General features: G+C 46.6%; 1 protein-coding gene across 2 annotated transcripts in view; it reads left to right on the top strand.

Annotated features, from left to right (window-relative positions):
* The window catches only part of TGFB2 (transforming growth factor beta 2), an 80,458-nt gene that overhangs the window by 39,733 nt on the left and 26,789 nt on the right, over positions 1-13,936 (top strand). For both annotated transcript variants that reach the window (XM_028104787.2, XM_028104785.2), the window contains one exon: positions 10,791-10,954. In XM_028104787.2, the coding sequence (XP_027960588.1) occupies positions 10,791-10,954 (164 nt within the window). The remainder of the gene's footprint in view (positions 1-10,790; positions 10,955-13,936) is intronic.

Below are 13,936 nucleotides of genomic sequence, written 5' to 3'. Positions count from 1 at the left end.
AGTATGGATTCAGTTCTGTAGTCACCCAAACACAATTTAGAAACTTGGTTCATGATCTGGGAGTCTAGGGGATTGAATGAAATATGTACTAAGTGGCTTTCTGATTTTCAGATTCTGTCCTCTGCAATATCATTTAACAAATGAATGTCCACACTTACCAAATCAGATTGCAAATCCATCTCAGCGTATCTGAAATGAGGAATGAAGTCACATAAGTAGAGGCATTTGAATAGGGGTTGATCATTATAAAATCTGCACCCAAAAAAGCCTCGGGGTATAAGACATAGGCTAGTAGCATCTGTAAAATAGTTTGCATGGAAAAGACCTCAGACTTGAAATGTAATATGCATTCAAAAGACATAGAAAATATGAGTGCAAAGGTGAAAAAAAGAGAGAGAATAACTTACTGTTGGTTTGCATTAATAAAAAAAAGTATAAGTTGCACAGGCAGGGAGGTCATAGTGCCATCTCTTCTGCCTTGAGAATTACGTTCCGACTTGAGGGTCTGATTTTAAGACTGGAGCAAAGAGGATAACGCGAAAGTAAAAGACTTTCCTGAAAAATAATGAAAGGAAGTAAGGATGTTTGCTTAGGAAAAAAATAGGGGTGGGGAGACATAGGAACTGGTTTCCAAATTTCCGAGCAGGGTCAAGCAGAAGGAGAGTAAATCATCCCGTGCTGCAGAACTAGACCCAGCGGGAAGGGCTGCAAGCAGGCCGATCTCAGCGCAACATAGGGAAGAGCTTGGCCCATCTCAGCGCAGCGTAGGGAAGAGCTTGGCCCATCTCAGCGCAGCGTAGGGAAGAGCTTGGCCCATCTCAGCGCAGCGTAGGGAAGAGCTTGGCCCATCTCAGCGCAGCATAGGGAAGAGCTTTTGTGCAACCCCGAGCTGTCAGACATTGTAGGAGACCCGCTACCTGAATTTTGAGTTCTCTGTCACTGAGGAGTTCTGGAAGAGACAATAATCGGGTCTTCTCTTGTTGTAGAGAAAACTGCAGTAAGAGGAATTAGTTGCCAACAACCCTGAGAAGAGCACCTGTTAGGTGCCAGGCAATGCCTTGATGTGCTCTCAATTCTAAGTGCAATGTAGAGTTTCAGAGAGACCGAATGTGGGCTGTATTTGCTCTCCTTCTCTCAAACTGGATAATCCAGACCATCCATTCCTCTTGTCTTTACTCACTCCCAAGTCATGAATTTAATACGTTCATAATAATAGCCCCTGCCACTTGGTTAAGTTGGTAAATAGCTTGCAGTCCTAGCAGGGTGTGCCTTGCTGCTTAGTAGCTTAGCTTTAGGGCAGAGCTATAGATCAGCCCAGTACCTCCAAGTGATTAGGCAATCGCCTGACAAAGAAGTTAGGCCACAAGCAAGAAGCTTACAGCAAACACAGGGAGAAGCTCACAGTACCAGGCACGCATTGGCCATTATACGCATCACTGCCATAATTTCAGAAAGATTAGAGGAAGATTTTCAGCCCAGTAAAGAGCCACTATGCCCATTAAGCATGTCGAAAATCCACACCAGTCATTCTAGAGCTGCAGGGAAAGTGCAATCGGTTCTGGAAAGGGGGATTGTTGGAAGTGTAGGGATAAGAATGCGTTCTTTGCAGGGATGAGCGAGAAATGTCTCAGACTGTGCATTTGAAGCCTTATTTTGGCAATGTTTGGTGTAATCCTGGGAAGATTTTGCTCCTCATTTTCTCAACCTGTAAAAAGAGATTAAAAATGAAGTGTGCTTCTAGTCCATTACTCCATTAAGAGATTAAGGATGACATCCTAAGTTTTCAAGTTTAACTTGTCAGCGAAATCAACACATATTGCCTTTTTTTCTACTGACCTTGTTGGGAGCCGTTCTGAATTCTAGAATAGAATTCAGTTGTATGGATAGCTATGTCATGGGGTCAATGGCCTCTTTAAATGCTATCAGTGGACCCGAATCATGACTATTTTGCCCCATTAGATGTCATAGAGAGACTAAAGCACAAATTGGAGAGAAGAGAGTAGAAACAGAGAGAGAAAATGGAGCAAAGGAAGGAGAGAAGATAAGAATGGGGAGAGAGAAAGAAACCCAAGCCAAGAGAGCTTTTATGTGCTTTAGAGAATGAGACAGTGACAGAGAAGAGTGCCTTCAGCTGCCTGTTCCAATCATGAGAAGACCCCTCTGCTGGGAGGGCATTGGAAAGGGAGATGCCACCCTCACGGGGACACCTGCCCACAGAGGTGGGTCCGGGAACCCTCACCACGCTCACCGCCTTTGACCCTCTCTCAGTTAACCACTGGTCTCTCAGCAGCAGGACTTGGCCTGCCCCTTTCCACAACCACAGATTGTGCTGCTAAAACCCAGCACACCCTACACACATCGCCGACCTAGCCCTGAGCGTGATGAGGGAGACACGTTAGAGGAATTGGGCCAGAAGAGGTGTTTCCATGTAGGTGGGGTTTTATGAGCCCGATGGAAACTTGGGAACAGACACTAGAAACCGCGTGTCTGTCACAATTCAAGAAAGCCAACTGCCAGGGGCCGGCCCCACTGTTATTTTACTGCATTTTCTCTGTGCGGGAAGGGGCCCAGAAACTCCTGCGGACAGCATGCACAGTCTCAAATAGCAGTGAGCTGAAGACCAAGTCACATAAGCTGATGCTGACACAATTAGCCTTGCAGATGCCAACAGCATGTCAAGTTCAACACTGTCCCCGACTTGGAGACGCCCCACCCCACCCCCCTTCAATGGCAGATGCTCCGGTGCAGTGTTACATTTAATAGGAGGGATGGCCCGAGAGAACATCAGAAACCACTGCTGATGCGCTGTTTATTTCTCAGTCATTTTGGGTTAAATTGCTGTGACTTGAATGTCAGCAGTGTTTGGGATGTGGTAGTGAAATAAAATCCATAGCCCGTGTGCCAAGACAAATTTCAGAAAACCCCAAAACACAATTGTCTTGGTTTCTTGCTGGCTGTGTCTCTGCACACACAAATAGAGGCTAGTTTATTGCCCTCCAACCGTTCAGTGGGTTGCTTGTCTTGCCGCACTCTGGGGGATGTCTAATGAACCCCAAACTATTTCCCTCAAAGCTGGGGATGGCAGGAACAAGGGGCGGCTACATTCATTAGGCATGTCAAAAGTCCATGCCAATTACTGGAGAGCTGCATGAAAAGTGGTCATTTCTGGAGTGGGAGCTGAGAAGTTAGCTCTGTTCATTCTAGGAGCCAATGGATGCCACTGGGCCGAGGGCGACCAGGCACATCTGTGGGGGGGGCCATAGGGTTCTGGACCATACTGATGTTGGCAAAGTGCGTCTCATGGGGAAACATTCACACTGAACAAGCCCCAGATGTCCAAATCGGGGTCATTCTTTCCAAGAGTATCAGTGAAGGGCACCTGGGTGGCTCAGATGGTTGAGCGTCTGCCTTCAGCTCGGGTCGTGATCCCAGGGTCCTGGGATCAAGTCCTGCATCGGGCTCCCTGCTAGGCAGGGAGTCTGCTTCTCCCTCTGCCTCTGCCTCTCTCTCTGTCTCTCTACCTCTCATGAATAAATAAATGAAACATTTAAGAAAAAAAAAGAGTATTGGTGAAAATACTTGATCTTGCACTGAACTCTGTTGAGCTTTAAGGCGAGGTCAAGCTGATCCCTAGTTGAGAAGAAGCCACTTCGTGTTGGGTTTTGCAACAATGTCCCAATGCCTGGGTCAGTATTTCTGCCCGGGATAATATTCACGCCTTCTGTTCAAGGGGCTCCTTTTCACAGAAGGCAGGCATTATAGTAAAAAGCCAGAGCTTTTGATTGAAGGGCCAGGCTCGCCTTGACCTTAGCCAAGAGCTAGTTCACTCTCCTTGCTCTTAATATCTTTATCTGTGAAATGGGGTTGAAAAACACCCTCTGAGCAGAAATGAAGTATATGAAGCTAGTATAAAATGGGAGGGGGTCATGAAGTAGAATTCTGAAGCTGCAGTGACACCAGGCCATTCTTTTTCAGGGTGTGGGTGGTGGATGGACATTTTTAATTCATCCTTGGCTAGTTCATGACACTGAGTAATGGAAAGGGAAGCCTGCCAATGTTGTTGTGGTTGGACCATAGTCTAGGGCACACGCTATCAGGCCTGAGTGTAAAACAGAATCATCTGAAATTCACCCAGTAGGTCTGGGATGGGGCCAGGTGATAAGCATATTAGTAAGCTCCCCTGCCCAGGTAATTCCCATGCAGGTGGTGAATGACAATCATCTAATGTGGGATTTAGGGGAGAAAACCATTTTTGGGGGGTTTCATGAATGGAGAACATCAAAACGAGAAAGATGAGCTCCAAGTGAGCCACCTAGTTCAACCCGATTCAGGACACCCCACTGCATCTTTCATCTCAAAACTACATGAATTCTTCAGTGAGGGGAGCACTCCCAACCTTGAAGGACAGTGCATTTTTTTAAACTCTTGTAAATTATTAGAAAAATTATTGCTATATTGAGCCAAAATATGACTCTTTGGCCCATTTAGAAAGTAAGAACTTCCCATATGCAAGCTCCTGGAATATTTGGAGTCTCCCTGGTGTCTCTAAGTTGTCTCTTCTTCAAGCTAAGTGTTATCAGTTCCTTCTTAAGGAACTGTCTCTATTCTCTCTGCTTGAGAATCAGCTGAGGAGCTTAGAAAAGGCACTCTCAGTCCAATTAATTAAACAATCTCTGGGGCTGGGACCCAGACATTCATATTTTCAAAGGTCTTTAGTTTGAAATGTGGAGTCAAGGGAGACAATTAGTGCAAATCATGGGGGAATTCTATTTTTCCTCTATCAGAGTCTCGTGTTGCTGTAATTTCATCTTTTCTCGGTCCTACTCTTTTTTCTATGTGTAATGCCTGATCACAATTTTAGATGCTTCCAATAAATAACTTTCTTTCTTAAAAAAAAAAGTTTAGATACTCCTTTGTCTTTTAAAAAAAAATCATTCAAAACTACTTATCGAATGACTACTATGTTCTATGTACTTTCCTAGATACTTTGGATACTTAATTGAACAAAACAAAGATCCCTCCGTGGAGTTTCTATTCTAGCAGCAGGAGATGGACAATAAAAAAGCAATAGACTAATTAAATAATTAGTATTGTCAACTTCAGTAGTCCATTGGAAGACGATCAGTGCTTTCAAAAAAAAAAAAAAAAGTCTGTCATAGGGGGTTGGACCATAGTCTAGGGCAGATGCTATCAGACCTGATTGTAAAAAAAATCATCCGAAATTCACCCAGTAGGTCTGAGATGGAGCCAGGTGATAAGCATATTAATAAGCGCCTTTGGCTGTCTGTCTTTGTGGATTTCTTTTCTTCTGTCTTTTATTTCAGTGGTTCTTGAGGTTTAGGGAAGGTACGAGTCACCCAAGGAGTTCGATGAAATGCAGACCAGCCCTACCCCACACCCACGCTTTGGGAACCCCTGCTATGGAGGGTCCACACATCCACTAATCACCAGGAGCCCAAGAAGGGATACTAACTTGTATTTAAGGTTCAGGTGAACGGTGAATGCCTCAGGCAAGAAGACAAACCTAGTAGGAAGTAAGCAACAGATGGATGAGTGAAGCATTGCCTTCCTAAAGGCTGAGCTCTGCACATTCTTGGGGGTATTTCTTTCAGTCCCCCAGTCCACATTCTTTGTCAGAGCTCATCACATACTGGTGATGTTGTCAGACTTTCCTCCGGTTTTGGTTTTTGCTGCCTTTTTTGGTAAGTAGTCCTACTATGAGCATCGTAGTGGGAGGCGGAATAGCTTGACACAGAGAAGTCTGGTGAGAAGAAAGAATTCTCGGCCCCTTTCTGAGGCAGATTGCTGAAGGCCGGTGATGGGGAACCTGAGAGAACTTTGGTTGACTCATAGAGTCGTTTATAAACTGCCCCAGTACACTTAGCTGCTTCTGCTCCTTCCCGTCTCCTCCTCTAATTTAAGTTCGTCAGGCGGTAGGAGAGTTGTCTCTCCCTGAGGATATTCAAGGAAGGCCCAAGGACCACTTGGCGGCTTTGCTGCAGAATAGGAAGGGGGACAGGAAGGGACCTTTCTGAGGGGAAATCTGTGCTAAACCAGTGCTCCAATGTTCCATCCGCTTAGGTATGCCATCCTGACCACATGATTCAGTGCATATTATATAGGGAATTATTTAAATCATTGCATAGATGGAGAAACTGTTGCCATTAGCTAGCGCTGGATGATTTGGAATTAAAATTCAGATGGCCTTGCAGGTCCCGCGTGGCATTAAGCTCCTATAGATTTCACTGGGGTGGGGCTAGCTGTAAAATGTGTGGGATGCTTTTCCAAATGAAAACGTGGGGCCTCTTGTTTAAAAAGCAGGGAACATAGACTGTCAAAGATTCTAAAATACAAAATGCTTTCCTTTGGTTCCACGATCCCTTTCCCTCTCCTCTGTCTTGACCTGGTGCGGTGTTTTCACGTGCGCTCTGATGTCATGTTCCCTTGGGTATGGGGACCCTCCCAGAGTAGGAGCAGACTCGCAGGCCCCGGGGGCCCTGCCCTCTAGCCTGGGACTGTGTAGCTGGGTGCCCCCTGCCTCCAGCCACCAGACTGATGCCACGTTGAGCCTGGTATCTCCCTTTCCATGGGACTGCCACAACAACCCATAAGATTGCAAACTCTGCAGCATGCTTGGTACCTGGATCAAGAGTGGCCAAGAGTTGCCCTCCAAATGCATTCTGACACACTTCACTGGTGTGTGCCTGACCCTGACTCTCCCCGGTGAGGCTGGGGGCACCAGAGGGGCAGGGCTAGGGGGCTGAGGACCAATCTTCGGAAGGCCCGCGGGTAACAAGAGATTCAATAGCTCACGAGCCAAGGGTTTATGCCCCCTGCACACGTCTCATTTGTCCCATCAGACTTCCCTTCTACAGCCTAAATTCAAAGATGAAATTATTAAGGATTTCAAGATGGTGACTGTAGAACATTAATCTCAAATATGAGGCTTTGCTGAGCACAGGGACTCTGTGTAACTGCCCTGGGCACACGTCCCTGCAGCGGGCCCCGGGCTCTGGAGAACCAAAGAACTGGACGGAAAGATTCCTGGACAGGAGGTGTTTACTTTGGGAGAAGATAATATACAATGAGCTATTATTACATTATTGGAACAGATAACAAGTCAGTATACAATGCTTATAAAAGTAGCTTGTGATTAACTGCTATAATTAGGCTTTCTGTTCACTGACTTTGTAAGGTGATAACTACTTAGATTTCCTCTTTTTTTTTTCCCTCTTGTCCATTCCCCCAAATCTGATTCAGCCAGGAGGTGTGGCCAGGATTGAGGAGAGGGGGACACCACTCACTTGATGTCATTCTGGAATCTCCCATGTGCAAGATTTTCCCTGAGAGGCAGGCCCACAGGAGAGAGCACGGGACGAGGCACGGAATCAGCCTGATGGTCTGATCCAAAGCGTTGCAGGAAAATCGATTTGAATAAACCAAAAAAAAAAAAAAAGTGGGTCAGAAATGGAGAGGCAGGAGCCAATGAGGATGTGAGTGTGGATAAGTTGGCAAAGGTCGAGCCCAAGTACCTGACCACCTGGCGATGGAGTAGGAGCTGGGATTGGAATTACAGAGGACTTGAGGGAGAACTCCCATTCCAACGGGGGAAATGAGTTCTTGGAGAAGGCAGAGGAAAAAGCTCCATCCCTCCAAGGCTAAGGGGGTGGATCAGGGCTGCACAAGCCATTAAATACCTACCCTGCTGCTTTGGCGCCCTGTGCCCGGGGAGCTAGCCGGCCTCATCCCCGGCTGGGTGTCGATGGGCTGCGGTCGGCTCTCCCCGCACCGTGCCTCCCAAAGCTTTGATGAGGTAAGGGTAGGGTCACAGCCCAGGCCAGAGCAATTTGCTGTGACGCTTCCCGCCCCCCCCCCCCCCCCGCCCCGCGCCAAATGCAGAAACATTTGCCGAGTCGCTCAAGTTCCTCCGCCAGGCAGGGGGCTGGTGACCCAAAGCAGATGACAGCAGGGGATAGCTGCAACCAGCCCTTGGAAGCGATCGTCAGCTCTTTTTGGTCAACAGTCTTTATGGAGGCTCTGCTGCTCGGGTGTGTTGGAGCAGAGGTGTGGGGGGAGGCTGCGGCTTCCTCTTGGCCGGATCCCTGCACTGTGGTGACGAGACCGAAGCAGAGTTGCTGGTAGGGGCTGCTCCGTGGGCTTTTCCCTTCGTGCCTGAACTCCTTGTGCTTCTAAAGCAAGAAGCTCCCAGACGCGGGTCTGTGTTATCGGACCCTGACATGGAGCTCGCCGATGGGTTCGAGGCGCCAGAGGGGAGGAGGGCTGCTGGCCAGTGTGTAGGGAGCAGAGCCCAGTGGCACTTGAGCGTCAAGCTCCTCCTGTAAATATTTGCAGACGCCCCTTCCAAGCTCAAAAGCCTGGGACAGGATCATTGGACGATTTGCTTAGAAGAGGAGGAAACAAAATTGACCTCGTGGTCAGAAGCAGCCATAAAAAGAAAGAGTGAGTTTGGGCAGAAGACCAGAAAAGGGGAAAAAAAAAAAATCACTCAAAGTTTCATAAACACAAAAGAGAATAAAAATAAATCTCAAGAGCACTTATTTACAAACTCGATGGAAGGATGAGATTGGGGCGGGTGGGTGTGAAAGATGGGTGTTTGGGGAAGGAGAACTGGCCTGTGGGGGTTCTGCTGAATGAAGAGGGGCAAACAGCTCACGAGATGTTTACTCGGCCTAATGACAGGAAATGCACTGAATCAGCTTTGCTCTTGCAGGATGCTCTCTCAGAGCATGTCTGAAGCTTCTGCTGTCTAATGGGGAGGCCGTGTGAAGATGAATGCAGCCACTAGGCCTTGCGGAAGGTTCTGGCCAAACTCTAGGATGTAGGAAGCCAGAGAGCCTGGCTCCAGCCTTGCCCCAGCTTCTCTGCCTGGGCATCTGGCCTGTTGGCAGCTGAGCTGGTCAGGCCAGGACCAGCTTGTCCAATCACCTGGGCTGGGCATGTTCCAGAGGAGAGAAAGATCAATTTCTTCCCAGCAGCGACCTTTTTCGATCGCAGTGCTCAGGGGGCTCTGGGAAACCTGGCTACTTGTAGGCATGTTTGTCTGCCTGAAAACCGTCCACCGGCTCGTTCACAGTCGTAATGCACTGGGCCATCACTGTGTCTGCATGAATACTTTCTTTTCTCTGACACCTGGATGCTTTAGATTTTTGGGGGTTTTTATTTTGTTTGTTTGTTTCGGAGACGCCTGGCTCACGAGCTACAAAGCTTCCATTCACACAGTCGGTCGGTCGGTCGTTTGCGAGGCGGTCACCCTGGGTGCAGAGCGTGGCTGGGAGGAACTCACCGCTTCCTCAGAAGCAGCCTTCTGAGAGTCACAGGACAAAGGGGTGGGATGGGGGTAAGCCCCCTTGAGGGAAAAGACTGCCGAGCTCTTAAGATCAGCGAATGGCGGTGTGTTCCTAGCATTTTTTTTTTCCAGTCTCATTGTCAGGGCACGGGCTTCCCCAAAAATCACGAAAGGTATTTGTTTCTATTTTAAGATCGGCAACATGGCTTGTTTATTTAATAAGAAGTTAGTCTTGCCAATAGCCAGATGGCCGAGTCTTTCAAGCCTCCCATTGATGACCAACTATGCAAACAGTGGGTCCTTGGTGAATTCCATGTGTGCAGGGCCCTGTCCTAGGGATGGGGGGGTGGGGGCCAGGGGGAAGGAAGACCTGGCAAATCTGGTCTCTGCCCTCAAGATTCTTAAAATTTCATGGGGGAAAACAAAATAAACAAACATAATGCAGAAGTAATAAAAACACTTGTAAAAAGCCATAAACAACTGTGAATGATTATGTTGTAATGAAGCTACATAGCTGAGAAGAGGGTAGAAAGTACTGGAGCTACCCGATTTGGACAGAGCATTCCAGAATAATGAAAGAAGGTTTGCAGAAGATGTGGGAGGAGAATTGTAGAAACATCTGGAACAAGTGGCCTGCCCAGTGTACATGCTCAATAAACGGGTGCCGCATATGAAGCATGTGGCTGGGATTAGGACCTGCTTTGGTTTTGTTGGTGCTCAGGTGTTTATTCAAAGGTGGTGGCATATTACTGCAAAATAACAGCAAACCTCTAGCAACCCATGACCTTGAAATTGTTGTGTACTATCTGTCTCTTTGTGTTTTCCGGGGCTTCGAACTGAGGGAGTTGGGGCTGACTCTTTCTCGTCATTAGCCAGGATAACCAGTATGTGGGTATAGTTTTTTGGTTTTTTTTAATCCAGATTTTCTCACCCTAACGTCACTAGAGGGTGTATTTGGTCATAGGTGTATGAAAAACCAAACTCTTGAAGCCAAAAAAGATGCAATACATGAACCTGGATAGAGTAGAGTATTCTGATGCCAAAACTTCAAGGAAAAAAAATACATGGGCAAACTGCTTGCCATTAGGAGCTATTTTCTTGGCACATCTGATTAAAGTGTATGCAAGCCCGACAGCTCTCTCTAGGCATCAACTGTCACGAACTTGTTCCAATTCATAACCGTCTAGGATTTTCCACTGCTTTGTCAACTTTCAAAGGATAGGGTTAACTGCGTGCCCTCAAATGGAGTTGGAAGTGGTTTGTTAATCTCTATTAATCTGCGACTCCTGTAACCAAATGCACATGTTTATTTATTTTCCCCCCCTCTGGTTAAATTGTTAATGGTATTAAATTGGCCCTTGGAAATGAAATCATTCTGTAGATATTTCCCTGATGTTTTCTTGAGACGATCTCATGCCTCACGGTCTTTTTTGAGAGAACAATGGGTTTTATCATTTTCAATGATTACCCTAACTTTTTACAGATGCCATCCCGCCCACTTTCTACAGACCCTACTTCAGAATTGTCCGATTTGACGTCTCGGCGATGGAGAAGAATGCATCCAATTTGGTGAAAGCAGAGTTCAGAGTCTTTCGTTTGCAGAACCCAAAAGCCAGAGTGCCCGAACAACGGATCGAACTGTATCAGGTAACTTTTGTGTGGTTGTCTTGGTGGACAGTCAGTTTGAAGTCTAAGAGTAAAATGCTTTCTGCCATTATCAATTTTCTGAGCTGATAGAAACCATGCTGTCCATTCACAATTGTGAGAGGGGCTCTCATTTGTCATTACTCTGCCATCGGTAGCTCATTCCTCAATCAGGAAGGAAGGAAGAAGCTTTAGAAGGAAGTGGGGAAGCTCTGAGCACATTTCTCCGGTGGCATAAATGGCTGGAGTACCCACCCTTGGGAGGGATGGCACCCAGAAGTCCTCCCCCTCACTCTGGAAAGTCAGACAATGTGGGCTTTCCTATTGTCTTCTCTCGCCCCGTAGTTTTCACTCCTTTTTCGTCCTCTCTTTGCTATCTCCTGCCTCTTCGCTAACCTCATTCTCTCTCCTTTCCTTTTTCTGGTTCTACCTGCTCTGTCCAGCTTCCCTCACCCCCGTTCCCTGTCTGCCCCCGCCCTGCATTATTTCAGGCAGCCTTGACGTCTCTTTCATCTTCCTAAGTACATTTGCGGGCAGCCTGGTTAAAAGATGATGATGATGATGATGATGATGATGAAGTGTCAAGTCACTGACATTTCAGAAAGGTTCTTAAAAGCTTCTCAAGTGGATTACAGGGCAGTAGATCCATATTATCGAGAAGCTTCAGGAGCTGCAGCATCTCAGGCCCCATCCCAGACTCACTGAATCAGAACTCACAAAGTGTAGAGCAGAATCTACATTTTTCAAAAGACCTTTGGGCGATTCGTACACACTTTGAGGCACTGCTCTGAAAGCCCTGAGTCTGAGGAGGGAGGCAGAACTGTGCATGAGTGACTTACGTGTGTCTTCGCGTCATAGGAACGGTGCGTGTAGAGAGCAGAGTTGAAGAGATTTCACCAGGGAGTTGACATCTGAGCAGGGCCTTAAGAAGCGTCTGTTAAAACAGGATGAGGGATGATCATTCTTGACAGAGGAGCAACCCTTGCAAAAACAGAGGCTTGGGGCGCCTGGGTGGCTCAGTGGGTTAAGCCTCTGCCTTCAGCTCAGGTCATGATCCCAGGGTCCTGGGATCAAATCCCACATCAGACTCCCTGTGGGGCAGGGAGGCTGCTTCTTCCTCTGCCCCTCCCCCTGGCTCATGCTCTCTCTCCTCTCTCTTTCTCTCTCTCTCTCTCTCTCTCACAAAAATAAATAAATAAAATCTTAAAAACAAAAACAAAAAACCAGAACCTTGAAGGGGCTTGTTGAGGGCACCACATAGATGGTGCTCAGGAGACACTGGAGGTGAGGGGAGACTGGGAGAAGCTTGCCCTCCAGGGAGAGCGTATGGAGGGAAACTAAAAAGTGTCAAGAAAACACCAAGAGAACCACGATGCTAAGGAGGAGGCATGGGCGACTATATGAATAAAAAGGGGGCTTACTTGAGGAAAAGAAAGGAATTGACATCTGTTTGCAGAAACTTCTGGTTGTTCTGGATTCTAAACATTTGGAAACGTTGACAATTTGGATGAGAATTTTCTTTGTATTTTTTATGAGAATGGGGGATTACCATACTCATAAATGTTGTATATGAGATTACAGAGAATAAGTTTTAAAAGTTATAAAAAGAGAAAAGAGTCTTCCAGTTTACTTGTGTGTTCATGAAAAAATAATTCTTACTTATTAAAATGAATCCCCAAGGACCTCTTCTTGGAGGACCTCAGATCCCAATGCATGTTCCGAGAGCACCGTGAGGGCAGCCATTGCTCTCGGCCACCTAGAGTAGCGCCTGCGTCAGCTTCCTGGGTACCAGAGACTTCGTTAGGCGTGTTATAAGTATTGTCTCCATTAATACTCACAACTATCCTGTGAGGCTGGCATGATGAGGTATTCTTTTCTTTTCCAAAAATGCCTGAAATATAATTGCAATATGACATGATATTAGTTTAAGGTGTACAACATAGTGATTTGAGGTATGTAGATATTGCAAAATGTTTACCATGATAAGTTCAGTTAACATCCATCACTTCACATACTTAGGCATCCCCCCCCCCCCCGGCGGGGTGAGAACTTTTAAGATGTACTCTCTGAGCAACTTTCAAATATACGCTACAGCATTGTTATAGCTACGGTCCCCATGCTGTACATCATACCCCCAGGACTTATCTGTCTCACTACTGGAAGTTTGTACCTTTTTGACCGCATTCACCCATTGAAGGTATTCTTTCTACTACTGAGTTCTTCCTCCTTTTCACAGAGCAAGACGCTGCGTCAAAGAGAAAGTAAGTCACTGGGCCAGGATCACACAGCTAGGAAGTGGCAGGGTGGTCATACCAATCCAGTTGTGACTCCCAGGTGCTCGCTCCTCACCACATCCTGTGCTTTCCCTTCCTCTTTGCCTCAGTACCAGCCAGAATGGAAGAAAAATAAGAGGAACTAGGCCAGTCAGAGGGTGGGTTGATATCTGGAGGGAAAGCAAAAACTGGGTTCTCTGAAAAAGAAGCTAGATCAAAGGTAGCCAGATATATAATTCAAGGTAATTAAAAAAAAAAAAGAATAAAAACAAAAACATGATTCGTGGGCGCCTGGGTGGCTCAGTTGGTTAAGCAACTGCCTTCGGCTCAGGTCATGACCCTGGAGTCCTGGGATCGAGTCCCACATCGGGCTCCCTCCTCCCTCTTATGCCCTCTGTCTCTCATTCTCTCACGCGCGAATAAGTAAAATCTTAAAAAACAAACAAAACGAACAAACAAAAAAACCATGATTCCGTGTTCTCTCTTTTCTTCTTTTTCAATTGAATTGCTTTTATATGTCTCTGTATATGGATGATAGGAGCATCATGGATTGTTCTCCCTGGCTCCTTTTCAACTGCCTGACTTCAGTCAATTGAAGACAAGATTTCTTATGTCTTGTTGCCTCTAAGATAAGCTGCCAAGTCACTGTTATTCTTAGGCCCCTGACCCCGTGCTCCAAGGGGTGGCCTCTGATGATAGCAGAATTACTGAT

The sequence above is a fragment of the Eumetopias jubatus genome, unplaced genomic scaffold, assembly GCF_037043125.1.
Source record: "Eumetopias jubatus isolate StellerSeaLion01/CBP00866 unplaced genomic scaffold, mEumJub1_p1.0 scaffold_12, whole genome shotgun sequence".
Taxonomy (NCBI): Eukaryota; Metazoa; Chordata; class Mammalia; order Carnivora; family Otariidae; genus Eumetopias; species Eumetopias jubatus.
Note: the sequence above shows the minus strand (reverse complement) of the source record. Positions and strands in the feature narration are given on the sequence as shown.